At 52.5% G+C, this 12,973-nt stretch overlaps 5 protein-coding genes across 5 annotated transcripts; 4 read left to right on the forward strand and 1 right to left on the reverse strand.

Annotated features, from left to right (window-relative positions):
- Nucleotides 1-20: 20 nt before the first annotated feature.
- BKA78DRAFT_136823 (Pyoverdine/dityrosine biosynthesis protein-domain-containing protein) lies at nt 21-2,136 on the reverse strand. Its single transcript, XM_066882693.1, has 3 exons — nt 1,250-2,136; nt 766-1,196; nt 21-713 (listed from the first exon to the last, which is right to left on the reverse strand). The coding sequence occupies exons 1-3, from the start codon at nt 2,001-2,003 to the stop codon at nt 216-218; spliced, it is 1,683 nt and encodes a 560-aa protein (XP_066744439.1). The 5' UTR covers nt 2,004-2,136; the 3' UTR covers nt 21-215.
- A 728-nt stretch (nt 2,137-2,864) lies between these two features.
- Nucleotides 2,865-4,389, forward strand: BKA78DRAFT_331529 (Dit2 protein; the record flags this gene model as incomplete). The annotated part of the gene is made up of 2 exons (XM_066889887.1): nt 2,865-4,283; nt 4,336-4,389. The coding sequence occupies 2 exons, from the start codon at nt 2,865-2,867 to the stop codon at nt 4,387-4,389; spliced, it is 1,473 nt and encodes a 490-aa protein (XP_066744440.1).
- Nucleotides 4,390-5,420: 1,031 nt separating this feature from the next.
- BKA78DRAFT_314629 (major facilitator superfamily domain-containing protein) lies at nt 5,421-7,841 on the forward strand. Its single transcript, XM_066888481.1, has 4 exons — nt 5,421-6,188; nt 6,245-6,917; nt 6,967-7,185; nt 7,274-7,841. The coding sequence occupies exons 1-4, from the start codon at nt 5,919-5,921 to the stop codon at nt 7,558-7,560; spliced, it is 1,449 nt and encodes a 482-aa protein (XP_066744441.1). The 5' UTR covers nt 5,421-5,918; the 3' UTR covers nt 7,561-7,841.
- Nucleotides 7,842-8,659: 818 nt separating this feature from the next.
- On the forward strand, nt 8,660-10,486 carry BKA78DRAFT_137009 (uncharacterized protein; the record flags this gene model as incomplete). The annotated part of the gene is made up of 2 exons (XM_066882695.1): nt 8,660-8,878; nt 8,939-10,486. Coding segments are annotated over 2 exons (1,497 nt in total), but the record flags the coding sequence as incomplete, so codon positions are not given.
- Nucleotides 10,487-11,300: 814 nt separating this feature from the next.
- Nucleotides 11,301-12,661, forward strand: BKA78DRAFT_370291 (uncharacterized protein; the record flags this gene model as incomplete). The annotated part of the gene is made up of 2 exons (XM_066892674.1): nt 11,301-11,961; nt 12,018-12,661. The coding sequence occupies 2 exons, from the start codon at nt 11,301-11,303 to the stop codon at nt 12,545-12,547; spliced, it is 1,191 nt and encodes a 396-aa protein (XP_066744443.1). The 3' UTR covers nt 12,548-12,661.
- Nucleotides 12,662-12,973: the final 312 nt, after the last annotated feature.

Below are 12,973 nucleotides of genomic sequence, written 5' to 3' on the forward strand. Positions count from 1 at the left end.
TGTCACATCAACGCGAGCGGAAAGGGGCACAGGGTGAAAGTAGAAGTTGCCGGCCATGAAATTTGTTGACGCTCCAAAACTCCAGCGAATCGAGGTAGTGTGAATAATCCAAGCAAAAAATCCAGCACATGTCCAACTATCCGAAAATATGCCCAATGAATGCCCCTGAAGTTCAATCAAACCGCCGATTTACTCTCCAATGTCGTGCCCCAGGATCAAACAATCGACATTGCCCGATTCTTGTGTGGAAACATGGGGGGCGAGCGACCACCCGTCGCAATCTCACTGACTTGGACCAAGGTAGTTCCTGTCTTTTCGTTGTCGACGGGCGGCAGCAGCGCAACTGCATCAAGCGTCGCCACCTCAATTTTTCGTTTTCGCGTCAAAGCCCAGTGCCCGCCAGTCTCGGTCTCGACCCACTGCCCCTCAAACGAGCCGTCTGCAATCGCCTTGTGCGCCGCTCGCGCCTTGACCAGATATGGCGCCGCCTCGCCGTCAACGTAGACAAGGCAGTTGTGCCACGCGGTTGGCGTGTGATACTCGTCGAGGGAGACTTGGGCGCCGCAAGAGTCGAGGTCCTCGACCACGCGGACTGAGTGCTTGGGGAACAAGCGAATGGCAAACTTTGGGCCAGAGTTATCGTGCGCATGGATTGAGAGGCGAATGTGTGAGGGGAAAAGGAGCTCGACCAAGTTTGAGTACGCGTAATTGCGCTAGAAGCAGTCAGTGGGATTGCGGACCAGCAAAGTTTTGAGGTGTACTTACAATGATCATCACTTTGGCGACGCGAGAGATGATCCTTTTCCGCTGGTTGGAGCCCTTGCTTGCGAAGCTCTTGTTGTGTGCCAAATCGTCCGACATGAATTTCAACAGTCCACGATATAGCTTCAAGGTGGACACGTCTTTGGCAGCAATCATTTCAACGAGCGCGGACTCGTCGATTTGGCCCACAGTCATCATAAGCTTGCGGCAGAGCTCAGCCTCGTCCGAGATTGTTGATTCGACTGGGTGTTCGAGTTGCATTGATTCAATCCACTCGGGATTAAAGCTCGCGTTCACATCCTTGTTGCCGAAGAAGATTTCGGTCAATGAGGTGAACTGGATGCTGGAGAAATCTTCACCGGCCGCACTCGCGCGGCGATGCATTTGTTTCAAGGCTTCGCCATACATGTCGACATTTTCGTCACGCACTCCCACTGTGAGACCATGTCAGACTACAACATGAGCGATATTTGTAGGGTTTACTTACGCAGATCAGAGAACACATGGCCGTCGCTTACAATCAACAACGTAGCACCCGGCTTGTAAACATCGGCGACAGCTCTTGTGAAATCCCTCAGGGTCGACAAGGCGAGAAACTCTGCCCTGTCAGGGTACGCTCCACTTGTTTTTTCCGGATTTGGCGACTTGCAAGGGAACGCTGGAAGGCAAAGCTCGATGGGCAATCCCCGGGCAACGAAATCCAAGATACGCTCCTCAAAGTGACTGCGACCGGCATTGTACCACTGATCGTTTGGAGCAATGTTACGCAATTTGCGATTGAAGATGTCTGTGATGAGGCGCGTAGTCCTGATGGCGCTGCGAGAGACCATAGACTCAGGAGGAGGAGGAAGGCGAGTCTCTGACAAAACAAAAAACTCGGCCCAAGTCAGAAGGTGGTTGCTGGTCGCCTCGAAGTCTGAGCGGATACTGAACAATCCCAAGATGAGATTGCTCTCGGGATACCGCATCTCGAGGGACCATAGTGCCTCGTCGTCCAGGATGTGAAAACTGTCTAGGGAGCATGCATCGACGCGCTTGGAAGTGACAGTCTTGCCGGATGGTAGCCCAACTTGGTCGTGTGGTTGCGCGGTATCTACCACGTGGCGTTGAATGCTTGGCCATGCCTTTTTGATGTTTGCGGAATTCCTGCCTTCGGCTGAAAGTAGAGTCCCATCCTCGTGCCTCCAGTATAGGCACTGGACCTTGTGGTACACCGAAGAACCGCTGTTGAGGGAAAACATGATTAAGAATAAAACAAAAGGACCAGTGAGAATATTTGAGGCTGATTCTCTGCTAAGTAAATGGCGACGGGCTGTTGGGGAGATGATGAGGCCTTCGACCACGGTTCAGGAGCCAACTTTTATACCATGTAGAAGAGATGACAATCGGCGCTGGAAGACTGAAGTCGGATGCAACGAAGGATGTCGCCTGGGCTCTGCAACGAGCTCACAATGGTTTGCTGGCACTGCCCTGCTCGAACGACAACTTCAAGACAGCGCCGCACGCAGTCATCGACGAAGGTAGCAGCCAGCGAAGGGGGCCAAAGCTTGAGGACGAGTTCGAAATAGGTCACTGAGCCGGAAAGACCGACTGAGGCTCAGTTGATGCTGACAATGCGAGTTGTAACCCCTACTCCTGTCCCTATGCAGGAGGGCGTGAGAGGTGGAAAAAGTCGACATGGCGTTGACCGATGGATCGGGTCCTGGTGCATGAGAGCACGGTTGTTCTGGTATCAATCAAACAGGTCCACACAGCGTGAGAATTAGTGAGATTGACTATCGTGGATCCGGGGGGCGCACGTAAGGAAGGTAGCTGGAAGTAGGTACTGCTGGCTGGCCGAAGATGTTAGCCGGGCTTGGCGCGCATGCAAAGGGGGGTACCAACCATACGGCCGCCAACTCCACCACTACGAAACATCCCCAGCACCGCCCATCATTGCCAAGATTCTCGCGTTATACCACTCTAAATTTGGTGTTATCTTCCCGACCTCGTGTTGCGGCGACTCGACGTGCTCGCGAGTATTGAACGACTGCCCTTCCAGTGAGCCTCGATAATAATGTTCTGCGCGGCTTGATTGCACTTGCCTGAAGGTGGCATCCAAAATGATTTCGTCGCTTGTTCTGGTCTTTGCTGCTTTTGCAGCTCTCGCTATTTTCCTGGCATGGGCTTTTCTGTTACCGCCGAGCGACTTTCCGAAAAACATCCCCACCATTCCTTTCTACTACACGCTGATCCCCCTGTTCCGAGACGTCGATCAAGCTACGCTTTACCGAGAGTACCTGGAAGAGCCACTGCGCAAGTACGGTGCTGTCAAGATATTCTTCGGAGCCCGCTGGAATATCCTTGTGCAGCGCCCGAAATACGTCGCTGAGGTCTTCAAGTTCGAGGATATTTACGCCAAGAGCGGCAACCAGAAGAAGATTCCTTACAGCGTGCTCGCTGAGTACACTGGCGACAATATCATCTCGTCCCATGGCGCAAACTGGCGGCTGTATCGTTCTGTGATTCGACCTGGTTTGCAGGCGGACTTCAAGCCTGAACCGATTGTGAAGAATGCGCAACTCTTGGTGCAGCTGATCCTCGAGGAACAAAAGATTTCAACGACACAAAGCGTCGTCGTCCCTCCACTATTCCAACGATTTACGCTAGCGACGTTGTCAGAAGGGCTGCTGGACGCCACTTTCAAGACTCTGCAGTCCCCGAACGCTCCTCTTCATCGATTCCAACTTGGAGTGAAGCGCGAAATCTTCAAACCGCTTTTCCTCAACTTCCCGTTTCTGGACCTGTTCAACGTGCCGAGCCGTCAGCGTGCAAGAGTCCTCGTCAAAAACTTCACCACTGAGCTCTGCGATACGGTCCTCCAAAGCCATCAACATGATTGCCACGAGCATGCCAATGAATCGCTTGGCTGCCGCATTGTCGAGGCTTACCGGACGGGGACCTTGACTGAGAAGCAGTTCCGCCACAACATGATCAGCGTATTCCTTGCCGGGCACGAGAACCCGCAGTTGTTGTTGGTATCGACCATCTTTCTCCTTGGCGAGCATCTAGAAGCCCAGGCTCGTCTACGCAGAGAGATCCTTCAGGCTGAGGACCACGGGACCCCTCTGCAGGATGTGCCATACTTTACATCGGTCCTTTACGAGGTTCTCAGAATGTATCCTCCGATCTCTCAGCTGATCAACCGGAAGACCACGGAACCCGTCGTCCTCGGAGGCAACATTCCAATCCCCAAAGACACGTACGTGGGGTACAATGCCTATTCGACAGGTAGAGACAAGGTTTTCTGGGGCGAAGACGCAGACGAATTCAAGCCTGAGCGGTGGGGTACCACCAATGACGAGATCAGCTCCCTGTACCGCAATGCAAACAGCAAAGCAGGCTTTATTGCGTTCCATGGCGGGCGCCGAGCTTGTCTGGGGCAGAAATTTGCTCTGTTCGAGGGCCGCATCACGTTGGCTCTCCTGCTCAAAAATTTGCGCTGGTCCATTGATCCTACCTGGACGCGAAGAATGACTCCTGTAAGCTCCTGGTAAATGTCTAGCCGAGCGTAAGCGCTAACAGGAAATGCAGGCTGGGCCGTTGTATCCCATGTTGCTGCGGGTAAAATTCGAAAGGATGGAGTAGGAGCTTATGAGCCAATGACGTTTGATTCGGTATTTTCTATGGCGCAGGCGAATATCAGGCTTTCTGAGGGTGTGTTCGTTCGGAGGCAGTCAACGGAACCTAATGAATCTTTTCTTCGTGACGTCAAACGGCATGTCGAAAGCCAGGGCTGAGTGGATAGTTTCTTGCTGCCCGGTGCGGTGCTTGTGTCACGCGACTCCCTGTTTAATCTTTGACTTAACTTGCTTGTGGAGAAATCGTTGGGCAAAGATCCAGATGGAGTGGCTGGGGTCTGCGAAGCACCCTAGTACGTGTAACGAACGGGGCCATTGGTATCCTGGAGAGAAAACGCAGCGCCGGAGTGTTGGAAGCCCGGCAGTGGCTGGGCGGATAGTTGCTTTTGCTGCAGCCCTACCTACCTTCCACCTCCCGTTCTGTAGCGTCAAGCCGTTGGCGCACTGAGATTCCGAAATCTAGATCAACGAATATGGTGGTCGTCGCCGCCAGCGCCATCCTCATGGCGAGACTTTTGCGTTCCAAGAACGCCATTGGGCGGATTTCCAATGGACCATCAGCAGTGACCTTGTGTCCATGGCAAGGGATACCAATCCGACGGTGAAGGCGGCGAAAGCTCAGCAAAAGGTGATGGAGAATTGCCGATGTCGAGGAAGCGAGCTGACGTTTGAGCAGCAGGCTGATGAAGAATGGTGTGAGCAAGAAAGAGGAAGCTGGTTGCCTTGGGCGCGATTCTTGGCTGAGGCACAGTGTGGACTTGGGATTGCCGTGGGCAAGAGTAAGGTGGTGAACAGAGAAAGTCGGGGAGGTGGTGTTGTCGGGTGCAGGTCAGGAACCCAGCCCCCGCCGGGAGGCTTGGACAACACAGTGATCCTTGCGGAGAAGGCTCCTCTCCTTGGCGCTCTGTATCATCTTCCAAAAACAACTCCCCGTGCCTACGATGGCTGACCTGCATAGTGGCGGTGTACCATCATTGGTCGCCGTTCCTATAGCCGTCGATGCCTGGTCTATAGTCGCTAATGGTATTCCGCAGTCTTCCTCTCCATCTTTTTGGCCCCAGAGTGACGTCCAACAAGACAATGGTGAGCACGTTTTCTCATACGACTTTGGTCAGCCAAAAGCTCTATTGCGGCACTGCGGTTGGTGGACAAACAAATCCTCTCGACAGTCTCCAAAGACAATATCGCTTGGTCGAATGCCACCAGGATCAAGAAGACGCGCATGCAGGGCATCTCACGTTTGCACTCTGCGTAGGCAAAATGGAGAATACGACCTTCAGGTACTATTCTTGAAAGCCATCCGGGCCAATCACGGTAATTTCATGCATCGTTTGTTTGACCTCACTGCGTAAGGCTGTGTAGTTGCCCGAAGACTCCTTGTGGGCATGTGGTGGTGCGGTTTGCGACCTCTACTCATGTCAGCGTCCTGCGGTTTCTAGTCTTTCCAAAATTCCCTTTTGATATAAAGTCTCTTTTGATGCTCTGTCTCGTCGACGCACGTGCTTGCGTGTCAACCTTCTCTCTTATCTATCTGTCATGGGTCAATCCGACGCCAATCAAGTCGAGCAAGGCATCCCGACTCCAACTCAGGAGAAGGTGATGGAAGAAAAAACACCTCCATATTCGGCCTTCTCAAAATCCACCAAACGCTTGATCCTACTATCAGTTACCAGCGCTGGGTTCTTCGGTCCACTTGCTGGAGCAGTGTATCTTCCAGCCATCCCGCTATTTTCGAGTATATTCCACACTGAGGACGACGTGATCAATGCCTCTGTTTCAGTTTACATGGCATTTTTCGCCGTATCCGTGGGTGACCCTCTCTCTTCTGCACCGCAACCGCGTGGCTCACACTTTTCCCACAGCCTCTTGCATGGGCCGCCTTCGCCGACCACAAGGGTCGCCGTCCTGTCTACCTCGTCTCTCTCGCAATATTCATCCTGGCGAATGTGATTCTCGCCGTCGTCCCCGCCAACGTTGGCGCGCTCTTCGTCCTTCGCATTCTCCAGGCAGTCGGTTCCAGCGCGGTGGCATCCGTCGGAGCTGGCACAGTCGCCGACATTGTCGAGCCCAGCAAGCGCGCGTCCGCTCTCTCCATCTTCTTCCTTGGACCGCAACTTGGGCCTGTGTTGGGTCCTCTAATAGGTGGACAGTTCGCCGCTCCAGAGCGCTGGCGTTGGTCTTTTGGCTTCCTCGCCATCGGTACCTTTGTCGTTTACATCTTGATCGTCGTTTGTCTCCCAGAAACGCTGCGAGGCCTGGTAGGTAACGGTGAAGCTTCTGTGACCAAGTCTGGACGATGGAGTATCCCTCCCTTCTTCCAGCGCCCCACTGTGGATCCCTCGGTCAAACGACCGCAGAAACCCAGCCTCAAGCTATCATTCACGCTGCTGTGTTATGTGCCGAATCTCATCATCACCGCAAGCGGCGCGATTCAATTTGCAGCGCTATACTGCATTCTGGTCAGCTTCACACGCATGTGGAAAACCTTGTACGGCTACACTGAAGCTGAAGCTGGTTATGCCTACCTTTGCCCAGGCTAGTCTTGACTTCCATGCCCTTCACTACATGAGCTGACTGGGAGTAGGCATATCGATGATACTCGGATCTCTCGCCAGCGGTAAGGTATCTGACTGGTGGCGTGCCCGTGCCATGAAGGCCAGTCCGACTGGAAAGGTGCCCCCAGAAAGCCGCATAATATTGCAGACGTTCGGCTACGCGCTCGCCGCAGCTGGAATGCTAATGTTTGGCTGGTTTTGTGAGCACAAAGTTCATCCTGCTGCTGTTATGGTTGCTTCCGCCGTTGGTGAGTAATGCTTAAGCTCTTGTGGCCCTCTCACAACCTTTTCGCTCCATACCATTGTCCTTGGATCAGAAAAGCTAACGCTTGACAGCTGCATTCGGTATGACTTGGGTCTTTGTAACAACAACCAGTTATCAGACTGAGTGCTACCCAAGGTATGGTGCCAGTCTTGTTGCGCTCGGCCAGATGATGCGGAACGTTGGGGGCGCAGTCGCAGCTGTGGTGATCCAGCCGCTCATTGAGGCCATGGGCTATGGCTGGTGCTTTACGGGATTGTCGATTTTGACATTCAGCTGCATCCTGGGAGTTGTCTACCTTAGATTCACAGGAGACGCATGGCGTAGGAAGTTGGAGGAGCGGACGGCGTTGGCATCTTAATTGAAATGGTAGTGGCTTCTTCGGCGTTGATGGATCAAGATGTCATGTTTTGTCTAATGTGGCTTGATAAATCCGATCTGAGGTGTGTTTCCCAGGGGAGCAGTGTCGAAACTTCTTTGCCTTGGACTGGTTTGGCTAGCTGACCAGGAGTGTCCCCTATCTTGCCGGCGCCCGACGGTTCGGACTTAAATGACCGTTGGTCCATAGAGAAAAATTGCCTGCGACAATTTGTAAGTAATGGAACTCCCAAGGACAATTATTTGAGGCTCATTATCACGGCATTGACCAGAACGCCAAACGGGTCCCTCTGGTGTCGCACCCTATAAAAATTGCTAACTACTCAAGGTGCATTTGAAAGAATTGCTGGCTACCTTTGGTCAAGCTTTCACATAGGCGAGGCGACGTTGAGAATCCGCTGCAAAGACGACTTGGCCCCCGTTAGAATCATAGCACGCGTCAGGTGCGGAGTAAGTTGAATTCGTCGGGCCAGGACGTTGTTGAGGTGGTAGCGAGACTCTAGGCAGGCACCGAAGGAGAAGCTACCTCGACCGAACAACACACACCTCACCTTTCCATCCTCGTATGGGCTCTGTCCTCACCTTCCGCCTTCCTCAATCTTCAGCTACCAAACTGGTGGGTCTCCACTCATCTCATCGCGACCACGTCATGCCGCTGTGCAAGCCTCACCTTCGCATTTGAGCGGCCACGCTCTTGCTGCACATCTACCATCATCTTGTTGCGAGGACCGGCTATTCCTCGATCTTCGAGCCAGACCAGGTCGCCCTCTACCAGTCTTCAAATCCCCCAGAGAAGTGCACACAGCTTGCACGTGTGCTGGCGATCAAGTTCTCTCCTTGGTTGAGATTTTATGGCTCTACTGTAAGCATTGCCCAGCCAATTGCCATTCTCTCTCAACTCTCAAAGCCCCTCCACGATCCCCACATGATGAGCCTTTGGCTCATTTTCCAACTTCTGTCATTTGAATGCCCATCCTCACCCCTCCATCGACGATTCCATTGTCGCTGGGGCGTATTTTGCCTCCACATCTTACCCGTACTCTCACCTCATGGATATCGTGATCTGAGCTCACCATTTGCAGGAACCGTATTCTCCGCAAAGGCACCCCACAATTCTACGTTTGGCGGACTCGGGCACACAGCAGGATTTTCAAACGCCCCCTCACGACCCCCTGGGCAGGTCGCTTGCAGTCTCAATGGACCGAAATATACAGCAGGAGTTCGAAAAGCCAAAGCTGCCAAGTGCCGCGCAAGATGATCCACTAGTACGAGAGTATACCCGATTGCTGGAGTTCATTTCTGTAGGGGCCTGATATCTTCAGCCTCCCGATTTTTTCCACGGACCTTTGCTAACTGTTCAGGCGTTGAGACAACATTACGAGGCGATGGCTGCGGAGAAGAAGAGAGAGATCCTCAGAATCGGAACCGAATTCCACCTCTCCCCGGATATGCGGCGACCGAACTTTGAGAATCTTGCCAACCTCTACCAGGCATTGCCTCTGGAGCTGAAAATGGCAGTCTACGCGCTCGCAGCGCCGTTCGACTCGAAAAACTTACCATCCGAACTCGGAAATCACCCGCACATATACCACCATATTATCAAGGAGCAATACGTGCGTTCTAGCACTATTTTCCCCCTTGAGCCGATTCCACAGGGAACAACGGTCAAAGATGGCAAGCTTTTTCCTGGACAGTCTGCGAAAGATCATCTGCAGTGGCTAAAGGTGCTGAGGGCCGACGTATTTGCCACGAGCAAGCGCTGTCTGAACGATCTTCGAGTTTACGTCAGGGGCAGATGCAGAAAACGCGACGAGGTGCTTCTCAAGACTACATTATCTCACTCAAGTATCAGCAACAAGCTCCTGGTCTTGTGGCGCTTATATGGCTTCCCTGGTCAGTCCGTGAATGAGCGGCGTGAGATCTGGGCGTTCCTCTATTACGTTCCACTCTGGTACTTGGAGGAGGTTGACGAGTTTCTTACCGAATGTGCCGACAACATGAGAGTCACGTGGACCTATCAGAGGGAAAAAACCGTGTGGAGGTACAACACGGAGAACGAGGGCATAGGACTGTCATCGCTGGTCGCAAAGACGGCTGCTTGGATCATCATGGTCAACAGTATCCATGTGATTGCTTGCGAACGTAGCGCAAGGCTGCGTGAAATTGCGGAGCTCAAAATCGCAGTGGCAACACAAACTGATCAGGAGGAAAAGCAGAAGCTCGAAGAGCGAATCAGCATGCTTCTCGTGAAGTCGCAAACGACTACCTCCATTACCCCAGCCTGCCGCGGTGAGACTTGTGGAGTTCCTCGCTGGAATTTCCCTGGAGGCGACCATGCAATCGACATAAGAACTTCAAGGGAGCTCTCTGCTGCTGGAATTCGGTCGACACATAGCGGCATTCGAGGAAACGGTCTGGTAAACATCGGACTAGAGGACCGCTACAGGATATTCCATGACATTTTGACCCTGCGTCGCCAGGGCATCAGGAAGACCTATCGGCAATGGACTGAAGATGCCAAGAGAGGCGGGAGCACGAGAGACACCCTCATGCGTTTTCCATTCTGGCACTGGATGCATTGGAAGCTTGAGGACGATGAGACGCTGGGAATTCTCGACATGGAGATGCGGGTCGCCTAGAACATGGACAAGAGAGCTTACACTGGGTCGCAGAAGGAACATCAGCTTCAATACGAAGCATGGGGTTCTGGCTGCTTTCTGTGGCCATCCTCCTCCGAGGTCAAATATTCAAGTTTTCAAGGTAGCGATTTATTCAAATGCCCCCTAGACACACAATAGGTGGCAGAGTATTTCAATTCTTCCATTGCGTAGGTCTCCACATGATGATTTGCCGTGTGCTGCTTCATCGCTGTATTCCGTGTTGCGCGCCACTTTGGCACCAGACTTTGGGGTTGATATTTTTTCGGTCACCCCGTGCCAATGAGGGAGGCAGGAAATTAGCTACCAATCGAAACACAAATAAGTCGATTATAGTGAATTGATTTTTTCTGTGATCACACCAGAGTTGTTCTTGCTGTAATCGTCTTGTGCCTACTAATTTTTGATGTCACAGAGGGTTGCAAAAGGAACAGTAACTTTGAAGTTTGGGGTGAGGTGTTTGAATGCTTCTTGTAGTCATGTACGTGGGCTTTGCTATTGAGTAAGTTGAAAATCAAAATACGTGCAAAAAGGGAGTGATCAAATACCTACTCCTCAAAGACTTGGCCGTTTGGGCTCATGAAAATGACAGCTATGGGGAGCATTCGAGCACACCACAGGTCGCCGTGGAGTCGCCATTTCTTTTGCAACGCACCGTGCTCCAACCCAAGCCAAAGGCCCTGGTTAAAAGTGGAAGGCAGCCTGCCCTGGCTCCTTCCATTTGGGCTTACGAGGAACTTGTGAGTGGCTCGATTGGGTGGAATCGTGAGGCAGCTGCTCCCTCTTCGCACCCACACCCACATTCAAATATCTCTTCAACTCCACCCTCAACCTCTTCTCCTCCATCTTTCACACCCTCCACTCTACACCACTTCAGTTCAAGGTCCTTTTTGTTTCCTGATCCACTCTGGGCATCGCGCCGCCCAGGTGCTCTTCTTCCTACTTCACCTTACGTTGCTTGAGCTCACACGGCTCTTCTGGGGCTCACTGGAGGCCCTTTGACTTCGCTACTTTCAGCGCCATCCACTCGTCTTCTTCCGTCGCCTGAATGTTGCAAGTTTCCGACATGATCGGAACCATTACTGTCGACGGGGTTGACATCCCTCTCTTTCGCACGAAGATCGCCGACAAGCCCAACCTCACGATACGGCTCTATGAGTATGAAAACCCGCACCAAGCCAACAAGGACGAGACGGATGACGACAATGAAGCCACAGAGGCAGACGACAAGGCTCCGAAGATCTCCAAGGTGACAGATTTCGAAGTGCAGAAGGACATTTTGACAACCAAGTCGCCCGTCTTCTCCTCTATGCTGGGATCTCATTGGCGTGAGGCAGGAGAGAACACTGTCGAGCTGCACGAAGACACTTTCATCAGCACCACCGCCCTCGAGATTTGGTTCCGAGTGTTCCATGATAAGATCAACCAAGATGAACATTGCAAGGGAGTGACCAGGGCTCAGCTATGGCACCTTTGTGAGGCAGCCGTAAAGTACGGATTCCGGCGCGCCGACCTGAAAGACTGGTTTGGGTCGTGGTTCGATCAGGTTGAGGGATCTGAGCTGTCTGAACAAATCGCCCGGGAGCTTCTTTATCCATGCTTCGCTTTTGGCAACATTCATGCCTTTGCAAGGGTTACAAAGTACCTCGCGTACAATGCTACAGGCTACATCACTGAGGTCAATCCGACTCCTTTCCGTGGACTCCACCTACCCAGCCGTTGCCTTCGTAAGTCCAGAGAAGATGAAAGCCCCACGCATGGATTTGCTGCTGAAATCCTCTAGAACAACTGAACTACGCCAAGTCCGGGCTGAGGACGTCTTTGCATCGCAAACTGTGGACCCCTTTTAACGTTATCTTCAAGCGTGCAAGTTGTGGCTGCAAAGAGACTGCGATTTACAATTTTCAAAAGAGACTCACCGACGAGCGCATCTGGCCCTTGGAAGAGACGCTTCGCAAGGACAGCATGGAGACAGTGCTTCACCGGCTCCAGGGAACCGACTGCAGAAGGCCCATTTGGGACCGAAACTGTAAGGGACCGGGACGTTGTGGCTCATGGCACTGGGAACTCGACCTCCATCAAGCTGCCAATGACATGTGGTCGAAGTTTGACGGGCTCTGCCTTGACTGCATGGATCACAGCAAGCCCAAGACGGGGGACACTGACGAAGATTACTGGAGGCACCAGGAGTTTGATGACGAGGATGGCTTCTATTGCTCCGGATTCAGGCATGGCCGAACTTCATGGTTCCATTCTTACATGGGTAGGAAGTCATTCAAGAAGGCAAGAGATGCTTGGGAGAACAGGGTCTGATATGAAGTTGAGGCCTGAGTCGAGCAAAAACTACGAGCAGGTCTTGTGGAGGTTCACCTGGAGGTATCGGTAGATGCTCTTTCAAAACGATGCGACGTCAGGCATGGCCATGATTAGAACATGGCCAGAACAAGTCGGCTTTCCTAAAGCTTGGAGGGGCTCCTTTCTGAGGTTCGGATTTCGTTTGTTTTCGTCACCCCAGGCTTCAGAATATTGAGGAGCAGGCGCATGGACTGGGGGAAACATCCGGCGTGGGAACAGAGAACTTCTCAAGAATCGAGGCTATTGGTAGAAGTCATGCAACCAGATAGCGGACAAAATGAACCAGTAGCCTTCAAGCGCGAGTCCCAATCGAAGAAAGGGCTACGAATCAGGTTGAGCAGCTTGAATGTGATCGAGTGTTGCCGCGAGAGCTGGGACAGGATT

The sequence above is a fragment of the Phyllosticta capitalensis genome (assembly GCF_038381095.1).
Source record: "Phyllosticta capitalensis strain CBS 128856 chromosome Unknown BKA78scaffold_5, whole genome shotgun sequence".
Classification (NCBI taxonomy): Eukaryota; Fungi; Ascomycota; class Dothideomycetes; order Botryosphaeriales; family Phyllostictaceae; genus Phyllosticta; species Phyllosticta capitalensis.

Coding starts and splice junctions, on each gene's coding strand:
- BKA78DRAFT_314629 (XM_066888481.1), top strand. CDS start 5,919: ATGGGTCAATCCGACGCCAATCAAGTCGAGCAAGGCATCCCGACTCCA. Junction 6,189..6,244: donor TGGCATTTTTCGCCGTATCC/GTGGGTGACCCT, acceptor CTTTTCCCACAG/CCTCTTGCATGGGCCGCCTT. Junction 7,186..7,273: donor TATGGTTGCTTCCGCCGTTG/GTGAGTAATGCT, acceptor AACGCTTGACAG/CTGCATTCGGTATGACTTGG.
- BKA78DRAFT_136823 (XM_066882693.1), bottom strand. CDS start 2,003: ATGTTTTCCCTCAACAGCGGTTCTTCGGTGTACCACAAGGTCCAGTGC. Junction 1,197..1,249: donor CCATGTGTTCTCTGATCTGC/GTAAGTAAACCC, acceptor ATGGTCTCACAG/TGGGAGTGCGTGACGAAAAT. Junction 714..765: donor TCGCCAAAGTGATGATCATT/GTAAGTACACCT, acceptor GACTGCTTCTAG/CGCAATTACGCGTACTCAAA.